The 19976-nt window shown below is 42.3% G+C and overlaps 1 protein-coding gene across 1 annotated transcript in view; it reads left to right on the top strand.

The window, feature by feature from the left end:
- The window catches only part of LOC126177652 (chorion peroxidase-like), a 262598-nt gene that overhangs the window by 224396 nt on the left and 18226 nt on the right, over positions 1-19976 (top strand). The window contains exons 10-15 of the mRNA XM_049924471.1: positions 6420-6547; positions 10125-10238; positions 12020-12152; positions 14913-15040; positions 16432-16541; positions 17675-17767. Coding sequence (XP_049780428.1) covers positions 6420-6547; positions 10125-10238; positions 12020-12152; positions 14913-15040; positions 16432-16541; positions 17675-17767 — 706 coding nt within the window. The remainder of the gene's footprint in view (positions 1-6419; positions 6548-10124; positions 10239-12019; positions 12153-14912; positions 15041-16431; positions 16542-17674; positions 17768-19976) is intronic.

Raw genomic sequence — 19976 nt, 5'->3', positions numbered from 1 at the left:
CTCGAACGCCAGACAAATGGTCCAGTTTCCGAAATGATCGTGCCGAACCTCCGGGCCATCGCAGTCTGCCCTTGGTCAAACACTGATACACTCTCTGATCTAAAGTATCCGGACACCACCAAAAACATACGTTTTTCATATTAGGTGCATTGTGCTGCCACATACTGCCAGCGACGTCAGTAGTCATCAGATATCGTGAGAGAGCAGAATGGGACGCTTCGTGGAACTCACGGACTTCGAAGATGGTTCAAATGGCTCTGAGCACTATGGAACTTAACTTCTGAGGTCATAAGTCCCCTAGAACTTAGAACTACTTAAACCTAACTAACCTAAGGACATGACGCACATCCATGCCCGAGGCAGGATTCGAACCTGCGACCGTAGCAGTCGCGCGGTTCTGGACTGAAGCGCCTAGAACCGCTCGGACACCGTGACCGGCCTTCGAAGGTGGTCAGGTGGTTGGGTGTCACTTGTGTCAAACGCCTGTACGCGAGATTTCCACACTCCTAAACATCCCTAGGTCCACTGTTTCCAATGTTATAGTGAAGTGGAAAAGTTAAGGGACACGTACAGCACAATAGTGAACCGGCCAACCTCGTCTGTTGACTGACAGAGACCGCTGACAGTTGAAGAGGGTCGTAATGCGTAACAGGCAGACATCTATCCAGACAATCACACAGGAATTCCAAACTGCATCAGGATCCACTGCAAGTACTATGACAGTTAGGCGGGAGGTGAGAAAACTTTGATTTCACGGTCGAGCGGCTGCTCATAAGCCACACATCACGCCGGGAAATGACAGACGACGCCTCGCTTGGTGCAAGGAGCGTAAACATTGAACGATTGAACAGTGGAAAAACGTTGTGTGGAGTGACGAATCACGGTACACAACGTGGCGATTCGATGGAAGGGTGTGGGTAAGGTGAATGCCCGTTGAACGTTATCCGCCAGCGTGTGTAGTGCAAACAGTAAAATTCGGAGGCAGTAGTGCTGTGGTGTGGTCCTGTTTTCCATGGAGGGGCTTGCACCTCTTGTTTTGCGTGGCATTATCACAGCACATGCCTATATTATTGTTTTAAGCACCTTCTTGCTTCCCAGTGCTGAAGAGCAATTCGGGGATGGCGACTGCATCTTTCAACACGATCGAGCATTTGTTCATAATACACGACCTGTGACGGAGGTGTTACACGACAATAACATCCCTGTAATGGACTGACCTACACACAGTCCTGACCTGAATCCTATAGAACACCTTTGGGATGTTTTGGGACGCCGAATTCGTGCCAGTCTTCACCAACCGACATCGACAACTCTCCTCAGAGCAGCACTCGGTGAAGAATTGGCCGCCATTCCCCAAGAAACCTTCCAGCACCTGACTGAATTTTGCCTGCGAGAGTGGAAGCTATTATCAAGTCTAAGAGTGGGCCAACACCACATTGAATTCCAGTATTACCGATGGAGGGCACCACTAACTTGTAAGTCATTTTCAGCCAGGTGTCCGGATACTTTTGATCACATAGTGTAGCTCACGTGGCTTCCATATTCCATATACGGACAGACACTCACTGCTACTACAGCCACCGTGCGTGTTTCTGACTAGCAGTCACTCCTCGCCAGGCGTCGCTGCTATTGCGTGGACGGGTATTATCCATGGTAGTTCGGTGGTCATAATTTTCTGACTGATCAGTGTAAGCCAATGACGTAAATAGTAATTGCGATTCGAATTTTTTCTTTGGATTGATCAAATAATGTATTTACGTTAATTTCAAATACTTTTCTGCTTTACTTTTATATCCACCTCGTAAAGGATATTTCACTATCAATTTAAAGTTAAAGAAGCTGATGATATTCTGACCATACTTGTTTCAAAATGGAGAATCCACAGAATTTGTTGCCTTCAGAATGAAATGTTTTATGAATGACAGTGGGGTCGCAGACTTGACAATATTACGTTAGGAGTTCTATTTGTGCAATCTATCTAATATTTCAATGGTTTAGCTGTTTCAATTATGATAACGTACGACACAAATACACAAATAATAGTGAACTTACGAGATATGGCTAAAAAATAACCAGGATGCCAATCCTGAGCGGTCCATTCGGCATGTTGTTGTGCCCATCTGTACCGCGCTGCATGGTGTCGTGGTTACAAAGATGGACGTCGCCATGGACGTCGGGAGTGAAGTTGCGCATCATGCAGCCTATTGCGCACAGTTTGAGTCGTAACACGATGTCCTGTGGCTGCACGAAAAGCGTTATTCAACATGGTGGCGTTGCTGTCACGTTTCCTCCGAGCCATAATCCGTAGGTAGCGGTCATCCGCTGCAGGAGTAGCCCTTGGGCGGCCTGAGCGAGGATGTCATCGACAGTTCCTGTCTCTCTGCATCTCCTCCACGTCCGAACAACGTCGCTTTGGTTAACTCCGAGACGCCTGGACACTTCCCTTGTTGAGAGCCCTTCCTGGCACGAAGTAACAATGTGGACGCGATCGAACCGCGGTACTGACCGTGTAGGCATGGTTGAACTACAGACAACACTAGCCCTGTACCTCCTTCCTGGTGGAGATACTGGAACTGATCGGCTGTCGGAACCCTTCCGTCTAATAGGCGCTGCTCATGCATGGCTGTTTACATCTTTGGGCGGGTTTAGTGACATCTCTGAACAGTCAAAGGGACTGTGTCTGTGATACAATATCCAGTCAACGTCTATCTTCAGGAGTTCTGGGAACCGGGTTGATGCAAAACTTTTTTTGATGTGTGTATAATGGTTGTTCGAGTGCAGGTTGTATACACGTGGTTGACGACATATGGAAGTCTGGATCTGGCCATGACCCGTGCTGGTGTAGCCTAGTGGTAAGGCGACCGCTCGTGACAAGCAGAAAATCCGGCTTCGAGTCCCGGTCCGGCACAAATTTTCATTTCACCACTCAGTTATACACCTGATTGTTGTCCATATTTGCAATAGCGAATATATTTAACGTGTTCATAAACAAATTTCGCATTTATCGATAACAACAGGATACTTTTGTCTTTGATCACGCTGAAGAATTTTCTAGAGAGTATAAGATATATTTCTTTGGTTACGTAAGAGCGCACAAGTTACACGACCAGCTAATTTTTTATTACTTATAAAATGCACTAATTTTCTGTAAGGATATAAAATATGCAATGGACAATAGTTGAATGGAGTGCGATTCTAATTATGCGCAAAACAAACAACCAAACAGAACAAAAATACGAATTCTCTCTTACGCATTCATTTACGTTTCTTTTTCTACCAATTATACCACTTCTGCCGGTAGTCCTATCATTTACTACGTAATTTATGTAGTGTACCAAAAGTTCCGTATCGTAGTTCAGGCAGAGTGCGGTTCTAGTTATAGCTCATATATTGCGACTCTTCCGCAGTCGCTTTATCGGTGTACGACAGTTTGACTACACAGATCTTTGTAGGCGTAGGACGTTGCTAGTTTCAACAGAGTGAGAAGGATGACGGACATTATCATCAGTACAAATGACTGTTTGTAGTGCAAGCATTTGATTTATTTACGATTCAGGGCTCAAATATTATAATTATGAAGGATCCATTACAGCCTATAGTCAAGATGAGTGATATGTCATTGTTCTAAGCCATGAAAAACAAAGAAGTTTGCAAGTGTCGATAAGAAAAATGAACTTCAGAGGCACTGCATAATGTTCCCGTATCACCGCCTCTGGAATAAGCTCGTTTACTTTAATTTAATTTGTGCTTTATTCTACGTGATACTATCTCGTCTCTGCAAAAGTTTGTTTACAATCACTTCGGTCGGGAGGCTGATTATGCCTGCAGAGGTGGAGGGATCCCAGAGCACGTCATTCTACAGTGTGACTGTTGGTCTCAGGGGTGACAACCAGAAGGCTCACACGACTACATAACACAATCACTTACAGAGCAAACGTTGTGGACCGATCTCAACTACTCTGCAGACAGAATATCTAGAGCGCTGCGTAAAGAATACTCGTAGCAATGAAAATACAGGCGACAACGAACACAGGCGACGAATAATTCCACAGACAACACTAGAGCACACGACAATAGTAGTGATAGCAGACCACACGATAGTGGCGTAGGCGATGACAGATAAACAGAGTGAGGACTTAATGTTTAATCCCAGGAGTGTCACGAAAACAAGTGTTCATTAGACAGTAACATTAGATTGCAAGATAAATCGAAGTTTCTGACAATAATAATATACAGAAAAATGGAAAAGAATGTTGAGGGTCTGTAACATGACGACCAGTGTGCCCTTAGGAAAGATAAAGGCATCGGAGAGGCAGTCCTGCCATTGCGCTTGATAATGGAAGAAAAATGAAGACACGTTCATAGGACCTGTCAAGCTAGGAAAAGCATTCGTCAACGTAAAATTGTGCAAGATAGTGAAAATACCGAGAAAAATAGAAGTTGTAGGGAAAGAAGGGTAATTCGAGAACTAAGAGGAAACAGGAAGATTAGATGCTAAGAACGAAGTGCTCGGATTAGAACGAGTGTAAGACGAGCTCATAGTGTTTCGCTTTAGTGTTTAATAATTTATATCGATGAAACGATGATGGAAATAGAAGAAAGATTCAAGAGTGGGATTAAAATTCAAATGGTGCAAATGGCTCTGAGCACTATGGGACTCAACATCTTAGGTCATAAGTCACCTAGAACTTAGAACTACTTAAACCTAACTAACCTAAGGACATCACACACACCCATGCCCGAGGCAGGATTCGAACCTGCGACCGTAGCAGCCTCGCGGTTCCGGACTGCAGCGCCAGAACCGCACGGCCACCGCGGCCGGCGGATTAAAATTCACAGTGGAAGGATATCAACGATAAGATTCGCTGATGACATTGCTAACCTCCGTGAAGGCGAAGAACTACAGGATTTGTTGAATGAAATGAACAGTCTAATGAGTACAGAATGTGGATGGACAGTAAAACTAGGAAAGACGAAACTAATGAGAAGTAGCTGAAATGAGAACAACAAGAAACGTAACATGAAGATTGGTAACCACCAAGTAGATGAAGTTAAGGAATTCTGCTACTTAGGCAGCAAAATAACCCATGACGGATGGAGCAAGGAGAAAATAAAAAGTAGACTATCACAGAAAAAAGGGGAATTCCTGACCAAGGAAGATCTACTAGTATCAAACGAAGACCATAATTCGAGAGACTGTAAGTTCGGAGCACTGCATTGTATGTTACTGAATTAAGGACTGGGAAAATAGGAACAGGAGAGAATCGAAGCATTTGAGATGTGGTGTTGCAGAAGAATGTTAAAAATTAGGTGAACTAATAGGGTATGCAGCGAGGAGGTACTCTGCAGAATCGGCGAGGAAGGGAATACGTGGGAAATGGAAATGAGCGTTAGGCGTCATTGGCCGGAAGGCCCCTTGCGGTGCAGGTCCGACCGCCTTGGTGTAAGTCTAACACCCAGTCCCTGAGCGGAGAAAATCCCCGACCCAGCCGAGAATCGAACTCGGGCCCGTAGGACCGCAATCCGTCACGCTGACCACTCAGCTATCGGGGCGAACAATACTTGGGAAGACCACTGACAAGAAGGGACAGGATAACAGGACATGAGTTAAGACTTTAGGGAATTACTTCTGTTACCAGAGGGAGCTGCAGAGAGTAGAAACTGTAGAGGAATACAGAGGTTTGAATACATCCAACAAATAACCAATTATAAAACGACTGCATACGATTTCTTCCTTTGATAGCGATTGCTGACGTGCAGCTGTTGCAGTCCATCAAGTATTGCGGTTACTGTGGCCTGTGTCTTCACAACTTGTAACTTACAAGTACTACTTAAGGGCCGGCCGCGGTGGTCTAGCGGTTCTGGCGCTGCAGTCCGGAACCGCGGGACTGCTACGGTCGCAGGTTCGAATCCTGCCTCGGGCATGGGTGTGTGTGATGTCCTTAGGTTAGTTAGGTTTAAGTAGTTCTCAGTTCTAGGGGACTTATGACCTAAGATGTTGAGTCCCATAGTGCTCAGAGCCATTTGAACCATTTTGAACTACTTAAGGCAGACGTACAGTCACACCATCTGAGCGCGAGAGGCTCAGACTATCGCTGATGTCCTCGCCCTCATAGACGAGCAGTAGTAGGCCGTGCGATCGTTATCCAGGAAGAAGAGGATCAATGTCTTTCTGACGTACTCCCTCCTAGACAGTATCAGTGTTGGCTTTCTATAACATTAGTCTCCTGTCTTCCTATTTTCCTGTATTATTAATACATAAATTGTTAATTTTAAGCATTTTGGTATCCTAAGCAGTTTTAAGTTTACAAGGAACAACGTTGTTACACATTACCAAAATAATAAGAAATCAAATGACCTTATGTACTAAGACCGCGAAAACGTAACTGCACTTGCTCACGGCCCTCCCTGTGTTGCAGGTGAGATTCGAGTGAACGAGCAGCTGGTGCTGACGTGTATGCACACGCTGATGGCGCGAGAGCACAACCGCGTCGCCAACGGACTTGCCCAGGTCAACCCCCACTGGGACGACGAGACGCTCTTCCAGGTGAGCAGCGGCGGAGGAAGACGTTGTCTCAAGTCAATGCAGCAGAGAAGGTGATCGGTACAGCATGTCGTTTCAATGTTTCCTCAAAAAATTAAATAAGAAAGATAGCACGAAGTACAGAACCAAGGACACAGAACTGTAGTGCAACGTCAGTATCCCCATAGAAGGTGTCCCATACTGACGCAGCATCAACAGTAAGGGAGTTATTTACGGCCAATGACAGGAAAACTATGAGCAAGCGACGCTTAAGTTATGCTCTTGAACCAGCTTTCGTGCCCGAGATCACTAGCGCACGCCTATGCTCGAAGGTAGCCGGTTCGAATCCTCTTGGTGAAAGGAATTTTCGTCGACAGTATTTGGCCAGCTACGGAAAAGACTTTGCATAAATATCCTAGATTAAACTCCAGAGCCCATCCTTAGTGTCTCACGAAATAAGGTCCTATGGCGCTGTTGATGGTGATCCGACTGTCATATGGACACGTTAAGTCCGGCGGCCCCTTGGTGTCATTCCAAAGGAGTAGGCTATGTGTCGGCATCGCAGTTTTCCCTTTCCGTTTTGTCATCGTCATGCAACACACACAACACCACACTAAACATATATTTATTATTGTCACATGCAATAATAAGCACACTTAAGACACAACTCTCACATAACGCATGGAAAGAAGCCGTTCTATGCAGAGGAACGAAACTCGTTTAGATTAGGTGACTGAACCAACCCTACGAAGTCTTTCAGACAATAATACCATACGACTCTTTCGATGTCTCGTCGTACTTTTACCTATTAATTCTTACCCTATGAGTAAAAGTTTCAGAAACAATTGTCGGAACCTTTATCCCATGATCATTAGCGCTTCGTCTGAACGACGTCGTAGTTAACCAAGCATTCGGCTCCGCAAAAAAAAAAAAAAAAAAAAAAAAAAAAAAAAAAAAAAAAAAAAAAAAAAAAAAAACTGTTGAAAATTTGTTGACACATCTGTTTATGCATCGCGGAGCAGCTGTATCTCCATCTCCACTTCTTCAGAGAACTAAGACATTCAACGAAATTGTCCAGCCAGTCTATTAGCTCTCAGCTACAACATATCATTCTCGCATATTGAATGATGTGATATCTCCGATGTTCAGACTTTAGTATAAAATCTTTCGCTACAAACCATATATACCGTATCAATAAAGGCGCTTCTCTACTTCTACTCTCAAGCAACTAGATATCGTTCAAGACGTGCCGCTATACACAGACGGGTCTAACAATAAGTCGGGTGAAGAAACGGGGTTTGCAAATTTCTGTCGTGCTACGGAAATCGGAACTATTACAAGCTTCCTCATGCTGGAAGCTGCTTTATGACTGAGGTTCTAGCGAGAAGAAACACATAGATACACATTGCAGAATATGATTGATATTCTGATAACAACGGATGCGTGGAACGCCCTATAAAAACTAGAGCATCAATCCTGGAACTCGAAAACGAACTGTTACCTCTCCGACGTGCAGGAACTAATCTATCAGTGGAGCAAACAATATAAAAGAGTGCACTTTCTTTGGATAAAAGGACATTCCGGAAACTGTTGACCAGTTAGCAAAGAGCGGCATAGCGGAATACATTTCTTTGTGTGCCTACCTTATTCAGACTTCGTAACCATTGTAACTAAAAGGGCACTTTCTGAACAGTATCGAGTGTGGCAAACCTCTCAGACGGCGAAAGGAAAAAACTTTGCATGGACTGAACAATGCATTCCCAAAAGATCATCGTGTTCAAAGTCAAAATTTAGCGATCACATACATCAATCGTAAGAATGCGAAATTGATACCAGTCTTATCCTGCGCATCTCCCGGAATCAACGTTACATGTCCATAACGCGAATTTCATCTCTCATAAGTAGCAGATGTAAATCATCTGCTGCTCAGCTGTTGCCGCTACATTAATCAGCAGGCTAACCGTCCCCAACAGCCAAAAATCTATGTCCACGTTCGTCTCTAAATTATAAGATGGAAAGACACAGGTGCCGGCCGTTGTCGCCGAGCAGTTCTAGGCGTTACAGTCTGGAACCGCGCGACCACTTCGGTCGCAGGTTCGAATCCTGCCTCGGGCACGGATGTGTGTGATGTCCTTAGGTTAGTTAGGTTTAAGTTGTTCTAAGTTCTAGGGGATTGATGACCTCAGGTGTTAAGTCCCATAGTGCTCAGAGCCATTTGAGCCATTTTTTGAAAGACACAGGTCACAGTAACCGCAATACTTGATGAACTCCAGCAGCTCCACACCAGAAACTGCTATCAGAAGAAAAAATCTTATGCAGTCGTTTTATTTGGTTATTTGTGCGCAGTGTTAATCTATTGTCCGATTAGTTATTTAATTCCGATGCTGAACCCCATAAAAACGTATAGTAGTAAAACATTATCATGATTGATAACTTTCTCAGCCCAAGAATAAGAAAGTTTATATATTTGTGTTATTTGTAGTGATACATTACAGTTAAAAAACAATGTGACATTCGAAAATCTGATATTAACATACAGGTTGTGTGTGATTGTAAAATATTAAGCAACAACGTAACTGGCTAAACACCTGGCCCGATGGAGACCAAGCAAATACAATAATATAAAAAAATAACTCCTAGAAAGAAAAAAGTCTACAGCGTGATTTGTTGGAAAGTGAGATAAAAATCTCTCGCATCCCATCTGCAGCTATTCAAAACAGCGTGATTTATATTTTAATCAGCCAGTACCTTTGTTCAGGCACTCATCTAAATGACAATATCCAATTTCAACTGTGGTTGTGTTGTTATTGTACGTTTATGGTGAAACGAAGTGTTGAAGCCCTCACGATTAATTAATTTATCAATTTAATTCCCTGGAGGAATCTATGAGGAGTTTCCTGACATACTATCCAGCCAATCAACGGTCGTTACACAAAGCAACACAGAATGAGTCAGCGTTATGATATTCTAGAAGAACAGGTTTCAAATTCCCACTTTGTTCTCTGACTTAGTTTGTCTGTTGGTTTTCTGTCAGTCACTGTTTCTGAATGGTTAGCGTGTCGTACTATCAGGCGAATGACCCGGTTTCTGTTCAAGGCACTGTCAACAGTTTTTTCTTGGGGGAAGGATGGGAACTGGGAGCTCATAGCATTGTGGTACCGTTCAAAGAGCTGCTTGAATAGCGGTTCCAGTTTGGAAAAGTCGAATAGATATCACGGGAGAGAGGGCAGTGCGCAAACCACATAGTAACGTCCAGTGACGCCATAGGCAGATAGCAGGCGCTGCAATCACACGTCATCTGATGGAATCGTAGATCTCATTGTGGAGTTTAGTTAATTCGTTAGCAGTTTCTCTAATCCAAAACAAAACTGGAATGCTTCCTGCAGCGTGCTGTGTTCGAATCTCTTTCCTATTTTTGTCTAAGAGATTTGCGTCAGGCATATATTTTTCCATAAAAATAATGTTTATGAATATATTTCGCTATGAAAGAATTGCGTACAGGGGCAGACATTGTACTACCTAGAAAGCAGAATGCGTATGAAAAAGGAGAAAGAGCAATGTTGAAATCAAGCAACTTCAGTTTTACTTTTCCTCTGTTTAGGAAGCTCGGCGTATCGTCATAGCTGAGATCCAGCACATCACCTACAACGAATTCCTGCCCATCATCCTCGGCAAGGAAGTCATGGAGAAGTTCGGCCTTCTTACACAGAAGGAGGTTAGTTTTTGTGTAGTCTTTATTGTATTTTTGATAGGCTGATTATTTATGTCTTTTTTCACATCGAACAACAAGTGATGACATATAAATCTACCTACATCTTCGAGCGCTTATCAGTGCTTTGAAAACCTAATAGAGTAGTATTACTTTTAGCATTAATTTAGATCTTAAATCTTTCGTTCAGTTTCATAGATGAAGCTCGTTGTAGATTGGAGTAGTATACTATAGCTTTATTTATTTCTGTTTTTAAACTTATGCCTAATTCACTTTTTAGGAGCTTACGAATCAATAAACAACATGTACTTACTTCTCACACAATTTTAAGGTTTAGAAGCATTGTGACTGAGATAACACGTTGACTGATCAGTTGGCACGTTTTGGGAAATGATGGCTGCCTGAGACACACATGCGATTCCTTGTTGAGCGATATGAGGAGGAGTGTACGGATTCACTCTTACATCTCATAATAATCTTATAACGTTAGACTTATTCTTTTTTTTAAATTTTTTTAAGGGGATGGATCGACAGGGAGCCTGCATAACGATATGGCTGACGAACTTTTATAATATCAGCCGAAAATTTACAAGCATTTTCCCTCAGTTGCTACCGGAGTGTTGTTTATTGTTTGGATGGGGATAATTTTTACTCGTTTATTGCAAAAGAAGTTTTTATTTTCATTTTCTGATAATTGCATTAGGCTTCGTCAGTGGTCTACAAAGAAATAAGAGTTAAGTGATTGCTGAGATATAAATATTTTGTTTTCATATTTGTAACGTTTCATGGTAGCACTTTCTATTGTTTTAATACATACAAGATTGTAATTTAGCTCTTACTTTTCTTACATTTCCTATGCTTTATGTTTTTCCTTAGACAACGGTATAAACACTTCTTTATTCAGCTATATGTCAATATATTGGAAACTACGGCGCTGCAGCTTTGCTGTGCTGTGCATTTGATCTTGCAGCTAGGTTAACTGAGGGATTATGGGAACTATAAAGGGTAACAGTGCACACACACACACACACACACACACACACACACACACACACACACACACAAACGTAAAGCTTGTAAGGGCATTGCAGGCTATGTTATGCTGAGAAATAAATGTTAAGGAAAAAATTCCATATGTTGCGCCGTTTTCGAGTTAATTAGCATTGAAATTGGCCAATCAGACCGGTGAGCATGCAGATTCGAGCGGCCCTCCAGATGCAGTTGGTGTCAGTTGTTCTCATCACATAGCTGACACCGCACGAGACTGTTCAGCCTTTGGCTCGGGTTCGATCCTTAGTAGTGTCGAATGCCCAATTTTTTTATCGTTCTCTCATGAATTTTAGGAAACCAGACGCAGAAGACGTTTGGCGACACCATCTCTGGCGGGTCGCTTGAATGTACGTGTGTGACAGCCTGATTGGCTAACTTCAGTGCTCATGAGCTTGGAAACGGCGCAACGTATAGAGTTTTTTTTATCATTTCCCAGCACAACCTACCCTGCAACACCCTTACACGTTTTTCAGACTATTTCTGGCACCCTGTGTATATACAAACTTCAGTAGAGTACACTAACCGTCAGATGGTCCGCCAATCCTCTTCAGTCCAATATCCTACTCCACCTCTACAGTGACCAGGACCCCTTAGATAAAAGCTGTTCTAATCTACAAGATGAACAGCATTACGAAGATTAACTGAGTCATTAAAAACACGAATAATATAACACCGACGTATACATTAAAAGTTAACTTAGGACTCAGTTGCACTGAAGAAGTACTCTTGTGCTGCAGGGCTACTGGGACGGCTACGACCCGAACGTGAACCCAGGCGTGATCGACGCGTTCGCCGGCGCTGCCTTCCGGTTCGCGCACTCGCTGCTGCCCACCGCCGTCGAGCGCTGGAGCAAGGCCCACAGGTTCATCGGTAACCACGCTCACATTCTGCGCCCGCTTCACAGCGCACTGTATAGCCATCATTACTTACCCAGACCATCACTTGCATCAGACGGCCGTACTTTTTAGTAATTGCATGCGCAAAGACAACAATTCAGCTCAGAAAAACATGTAACATCATTAGTTTGTACCTGCTTTTTTTTGTCTCTCAGGCTTACTATATAGCACTGATGTTTTCTGCCTCTATTTTGAAGTATTTTGACACTAGTTATGCAGCCCGTGACGGAATAGTGCCGATACTTTCCCGAGGTCTGTAGAGAGTCTCTAGAACAAAGAACAGAAATCCAAGTCACATATCATACAATGACGCCACAGAACGACGATGGTACAGTAACCAACTACCGACAGCTGACCTGAGTTTCTACTCTGAGCACCGCAAGTAGAACTTCATGCAATCTTAGATCGTGAGATGGCGTGTCCACGCATGTCATAACAACATGAGAGCGTAGCGACTTTCATTTTCTGCTGAACATGTGACCTAGCGGTAGGCATTACCCGTATAATTTCAATGCTCTACCCAAGGTCCATGAATGATGTTCGCGGACATGGATTCATACCCTTAATTTGTTCCTTAAGACACGCTCTACAAACCCTCTAAGTTTGCCGGTATCGTTCTGTTAAGCGCTGTATATACATTAATCGCTATAAGATTGAAACAATATACGAAAAATTTCCATACATGTGAAATCGAGTCAACAGTTCTTTCAGTCCAACGAAGGCATGAAAACAAATTAAGGTCTCCTGCAGTACTCCACGTTGCCTTGACTGGTGGAAGCGTTCACCGGTGTACATAATCACGACAATTTTACTGCATAATCAGTCATCAACATTTACGACGATGAACACGAAAATTTAAGTTACCGTAAGTCTGAAGCAAGAATGTCGAGATACAACTTTTAACATTTTCGAGAGTGGCCGCGAAATTCTATGTTTTTAAGTTTGATGAAGCTTGACAGTCCTGCCTTATAATGATAATTTCACGTACGTAAAACTAACACTCATCAACAACTATATCACTTGGTGAATCACGCACAAGAACAGTGGAATACTAGTATCTACCCAAATCCAATACCAATATAGATCTATTTCTGACGTAATAATGTGTATTTGTTAAAAAGCTTTAATAATTTCATTGAAGTAAAATCTTGGAATCATTCTTAATTTTCTGTTTTCTGGAAATCTTTTATTACATATGGCCTTCAAAAAGAAGGTTACACGCTAAGACCGTTGCGGAACAGGACTAGCACATTGTCAGAACAGCGGACATGTTCCATGCTTCTTGCACACACAGTTCTGCTGCGGTGATTGCAACAAATACGTCACAGCATGGGAGTGAAACGCCACGGCAACTGAAAACGTAGTGCAAAGTTCAAGTACGTGGAACACTACGACTCTTGTGGGCAAAACTTCTAAATTACCCACTAATTCACCGTGAAATTCTGACAGTAAATGGACCTAATTTAACGTCGTGTCCAGCCGTAGTGAAATGTTGCCAGTACGTTGACGGAGGTCACACAGCCGCAGAGTTACTTATCGATAAGTCCAGATCTTCACCCTACGATTTCCAAATTTTTAGTGAGCAGAAAGAATGAGGAAAGAGATTTTCCATCGATGAGGACGTTCAGAAAACAGGTCTCGAATGTCTCCTGGACCAAGAAGCGGAGTTCTATCGTTGACTAACTGAACGATGTGTGGAATGTTCTGGCTGTTGTTTACAGAGACTTGGCGACTACGTTGGAAAATCGTATCGTATCTGTGTCACTCTAAAGTATTGTGCAACATTCAATAAAAGTTACTTCGCCTGCCATAATAATGCGTAATTTACTTTTTGAAATCCTCTCGTATAACGCTCTGCTACGTGTATGATCAAAGAGACTGCAATGTGCGGAGAATTTTTTCTGAGTTTTCACCTCTTTAGGAGAGAGAAACTTGGTAGATCAATTTATTTTGAAAATCTCGAGGATAAGCATCCTAATCAGATGAACGATTGGCAGCCTGTCTTGGACGAAGGAGAGAAGTGAATGATTATGTTAGATGCTGAAGCGGTAGTTTGTATCTCAAAAATGCACCTCGATCAGTCGCACCACACCTATAGACATCGTTGGAAAGAAAATGGTTCTCGTTTTCAAAACTATGCCGTGTGGGGCTCCACTAACATAGAATAAATCGCTAAAAAACAAAGAAAAGAATGCAAATTGTTCTGACACCGTTTGCTTGTCATGCATTACTGGACTATGAAGATCCTTGTCTCTGATCCTGGTGCACATTGGGACTACCCCTGTAACGTCTTGAAGTAAACGTGAAGTAGAAATCAGAAAATGGGGATTCTCCATCGACGCAGAAAAGAAATATGTAACCTCAACAGTTGATAATGAATACAGTAGTATCCTTTGTTGTTGAATTATACGACATATTCATATTTAATTTTGTTGTTCAAATGTTGTATTACAATACACGTTGTAGTTTAGTAGAGGTTTCACAAGTGCATAAGCATGACACCTGACCACTGTAATGGGTTGCATATGATCTACTTAATCGTTCAGAACACAGATGCGTCATACGAAATGATTTCATTATCAGAAATAAAGAAGCCTGCAAAATTTTTGTGATTCCGATAAATATACTTGTCCTGTCTTGTCCTATGTTAAACTCATTTTAGCACGTTTCTAGTGTCTGCGGCTTGCATTTCTGATTCGTTATCGCCGTAACTAACCTTAACGCATGTTTCTAGCATCCAAGCGGCTGTCTGAACTGATCCGCAAGCCGTACGACCTGTACCGAGCTGGAGTGATTGATGAGTACTTCATGGGCCTCATGAACCAGGTGGCCCAGGCCGTCGACGACTCCGTCACTCAGGAGGTAAGACAATACGCAACCGAGTTTATAAATAACATATACTGAAATAGCTGCCCCGCCAGCGCAATGAGTTTATGGCAAAACAATAATAGCACAAGGTGCAAAGTGACACCCATCAATTAGAAAGTAACACACAGACAAGAGTACAGGGTGTTTCACATACGGCTCAAATGCCGCTTGCGGCATTTCGCTGGAACCATTATCTCCCTTGAGAGGCTCTGATAACAGTATACACTCCTGGTAGTTCCCCTAACTTTAGTTCATGGCATATCTGTTTTAAAGAGACCATCTCTGATGAAGTGGTCAGCATTATGAGTAAGTAACGCCCTGATTCCGGGTTCGATGACCCAGTAATCACCTGAATATTTTCTGTGGGTGAAACCTCTGGAATGGGATGGACACTGCATAGTGTAACCAAATGGCGAAATGTTTCATTAAATAAGCATTGATACTGACACGCAAGCCGTCGAAGTGGCGTCAAATCGAAAGGCTTGCAATAGGCTGGGAGCCACATGCTATTTATTTTTTATTGGTTACAGAGAAACTAGACGAGTTAGGAGAATTCATACCACCAAAAATAGTTCGCAATACTGCCATAGACACAATAGTGGTGCGCGTTTTTTCATTGTCCAGCATTAAATAAATGTGCATCTTTTTATTAGTTGTTACTACTCTGGAGAAAAAGGTGCAGTATTTTGTTCACAGAACCACAAGAAGTCACGGTTTTGTGTAGAAAGATCGGGCCAATAGTACGTGTTGCATTGATTGCATCCCTGACTCTAGTTTTCAGTTCATGCAAGATACTGCAGGTAATTGAGAAAGATTTACAGAACTCCACCTTTGATTGTTCTGTGAGTTCATATATCCTGATAAATGCCAAAAGAGCTTTCCAGGATCAACTTTCCATCATGCTTAGACTTGAATAGCCAGATTCAGTAGTAACTTTTAGCAACAGTTTCTGAATTAAATAATTTTGGGTACTTATATTCGTAACTGAATTGGTCAGTCGAAGCACTACCACCATCTCATCATAAGGTTTCATTTTGAATTTCAGCACTGATGTGTGAGCAGATGCCTTGACAGCCCAAGACTGAGAGGGTAAATGGTGGAATTATTTTCGCTGTCACCTTCCCAAAGCTGCTGCTATCTCACCTACTACTGAGAAAACCACGAACCACCATCTACAAAGTCTGATGAATGGGTGGGAGGGTATGGACGAATGGAGTCTGCGTATATTGGTTCCACCGCAGTAACGGACACACCGGTTGTGCCTCATGTTAAACATCCTGTATATTCCTGAGGACAGTAACACTGGACTTACCTCAGGAGAATTTCTCACCTGCATTAGTCTATAGCTATGGGCATAGAATAATCTTAATTGTTACTCCACGCAGGTGACGAACCACCTCTTCAAGAAGCCCGGTCAGAGGTTCGGCCTCGACCTGGCGTCTTTCAACATGCAGCGCGGTCGTGACTTCGGTCTGCCGGGTTATATGGAATTCAGGTCAGTAAACAAAACACCAGCCTATTAGGCGTACCCTTGCGAGTGCAATGTAACACATTTTGATATGATGAATTACACTGGATGCTTTCAAATACTTGCTGTTGACCAGAAGTTTGACGACTAGTTATGTTCACAAAATTTTACAAAAATGCAAATGAGCGTATGGTTGTTGCAAGCTTTTTCCGAAGAACACAGAAATGGCTAAACTACCAAAAAAATTTACTAACCACCAACTGTGCGGCAGAGTGTTTAAAGCTCCTCATATTGTAACGCCTACTGGGTATTTGATGACCAGCACTTCTTACTGATGACCGAAGAAAACTGTTCACTGTTCAAAGATGCACTCTGCAGCAAACCCGCCGAAACTCATTTTCTAAAGCAGGAGCCCTCTGAAGTTATTTAGACTGCCGAAAAATCATCGACTTATTGTTTATTTTCTTTTTTTCTTATTACCCTTCAGAAAGATGTACATCTACAAGTGGGAGTCATCAATGCTCGTTGCGTTTTTACATGAGTTCAGTTCTGTCCAAAATATTTTCGGAATCCACTTATGCTCTTCTAAGAACAATAGATATTCGTGCTGGCAGATAATGTATTAATGTTTCTGAGACTGGAGCAGACGAGCTCTTTATACATTCATGTATATCATTTGCATGAGAGCCAGAATTTTTAATGGTTTCCCAAGTTCTATTGAAAAATATTTTAGTTGAACTTATATATATTTCACTATTAACTGTAAATATTTTGTTATTATTCCAGCTAGGACACAGCTATGATTACTTACAGTTTACGGGTATAAATCAGACCTCGCTCTACTTTGGTATTTTATTTTTGTAGAAGTTGTAGTTGGAACCACTTATTCATTGTGCGTTTCAGAATAGTGTCCATACCTGGAGGCACTCTCTTACAGAAGCACAAAAAAATAACTTGCGTCAGAGGTTCTGACTTAATGGAACGAAGGAAAACGATTATACCGCCTCTCTTGTCTGTATTTTGTCATGATTTCCGTGGTCTGTTATTATGTGAATCTATTTAGAACCGAGCGCAATAGCTTAAAAATTGTATGAATACACCTTGACTAAATCACTCTTTAATGGCAACCACTATATAACATGCTTTTTTGTACTGTACAGGAAATTCTGTGGGCTGCCTGGCGCTGAGACGTTCGAGGAACTGTTCGGCACCATGTCCAACGAAACTATCAGGAAATACGCCGCCATTTACGAGTAAGATTCTATTTACTCTTCATTTCTACTCCTATTAGCTTAACCATGGTTTCTATTTTGTTCTGGTTCTCGAAATTGTAGAACAGAGCACTATGTGTGAAAAAATAATCATGTGGTGCAGAATACTTCCTACCTTATGAAGTGCCCCATCTATTCATATTTTTACCGTTAGAAAATATAACTTACTCCCTAGTAGAACACATACGTTACGACAGTTAACAACTTTCATATTTCATTTTCTAGAATTTACCAAATGCTATATAAATATGTTGAATCACTGAACGGATAAAGATTAAAAAAACCTCTAACACTGAAGTTATAATCACAACCACATTGTATTAAAGTTCTGTGCAAGAATCAGAGAAATCTCGAGTTTCTTCGCAATTTAGAGTTAGTGGTCTACTTTGTACTCCTACTGATCTGTTAACTAAACAAAGCCCAATGGTTTCGTGGAGCGCGGAAGGACTCGAATCTCCGAGCGGTGTTAAGAATTATCAGCCTACTTCTAGTTTCTGCTGTTCTACCGACGTGTTTGTCAACGCTTTGGTGGAATGCGGTAAAAACTGAATCGTCATATGTCTTTTAAATGTGTAAAGAAATCAGTGCAATACACTGATGGTCAGTACACACATCAGCACTGTTAATTTTGTAAGTCGTGCCTGGACAGTGTGCTCTTCACAGGCAATGCGCTATTACTTTAGTGTACTACATCGGTCTGCAGCATTGTTTGTGTCTCCATGCCTCTTTATCCATCCCAGTATCTTCTATTATCTGTTCTACCTGCATTCCAGTCTTCCTTAAGTCTACCTCTTTTTCGCCCCTCTAGAGGTCTCCACGCCAAGACTTTCTGAAATATTCTGTTTTCATCCATACGCCTCATGTGACACCCCGTGTGCGTTGTTTCCTTTCTATCCACTGTACCAATGATGAACCTATTTTTATCGTTCCATTGATGTCATTATTCCTTACCCTGTCCATTATCTTTGATTTGCAACACCTTCTCCACTACTTCGTTTCCACAGCATGAAGCCTTTTTTCCAGTTCCTGCGTCAGTGTCCACATTACTGGTCTATGGCCCACTTCTTTCAGCAAAACTCTTGTACAGCCGTTTATCTGTCACCTTTGAGGTATTGTCATTCCACAATATAGGCCGTAGATACTCATTTATGACCTTCGCTTTCCTTATTACGGTCTGTGCATATTGCTAATTCCTTCCATTTGCTGTCAGTGTGGCACCCAGGTCCTTATATTGCTAAGCACGCACTTCACTAGATGTAGAAACTTTTTCTTTGTACTTAAAAGATACATTTTTACAAATAATGAAATATGAAACTAAACACAGAGTTGCATTGTTTTATCATCATTCGGCTTTTATAACTAAAATACCTGACCAGAATGGGATTCGAACTTGGAGGTCTCCATAATTTAGCTATCTCGGCAGGCTACATGGGCAAGTTCAAACCTTATCGGTTCGCCACGTAGTAGAATATTCTTTGTAGAGCGTTACATATATTATCTTTAAATCCACTTCTGTAATACTAAAAACAGAAGGATTATGCAGCATAACATAACAATAAGTCCAAAGAAAAAATATAAGAAAACAAAAATCTCAGTTTTTGTGTCATTAGTCTTACGACCGGTTTGACTCAGCCCGCCGCGAATTGCTCTCTTGTGTTAGTTGGTTGGTTGGTTGGTTTGGGGGAAGAGACCAAACAGCGAGGTCATCGGTCTCATCGGGTTAGGGAAGGACGGAGGAGGAAGTCGGCCGTGCCCTTTCAAAGGAACCATCCCGGCATTTGCCTGGAGTGATTTAGGGAAATCACGGAAAACCTAAATCAGGATGGCCGGACGCGTGATTGAACCGTCGTCCTCCCGAATGAGAGTCCAGTGTGCTAGCCACTGCGCCACCTCGCTCGGTCTTGTGTTAGTCCCTTTATCTCAGTGTAGCACATAGTGCGTCTTCAATTTTTTCCTAACATTCCCTAGAACACTGTTTTTCTCTAAGGCTCCATGTCGTACCATTAAAATTATTCTATGATGTTTTAACAAATGTCCTGTCATCCTGTCCCTTCTTCTAGTGTGTTTCATACACACGTTCAGCCGGCCGCGGTGACCGAGCTACACGCTTCAGTCTGGAACCGCGCGATTGCTACGGTCGCAGGTTCGAATCTTGCCTCGGGCATGGATGTGTGTGATGTCTTTAGGTTAG

This window comes from Schistocerca cancellata, chromosome 1, assembly GCF_023864275.1.
Source record: "Schistocerca cancellata isolate TAMUIC-IGC-003103 chromosome 1, iqSchCanc2.1, whole genome shotgun sequence".
Lineage (NCBI taxonomy): Eukaryota > Metazoa > Arthropoda > Insecta > Orthoptera > Acrididae > Schistocerca > Schistocerca cancellata.
This window is presented reverse-complemented; position numbering and strand designations above follow the sequence as displayed.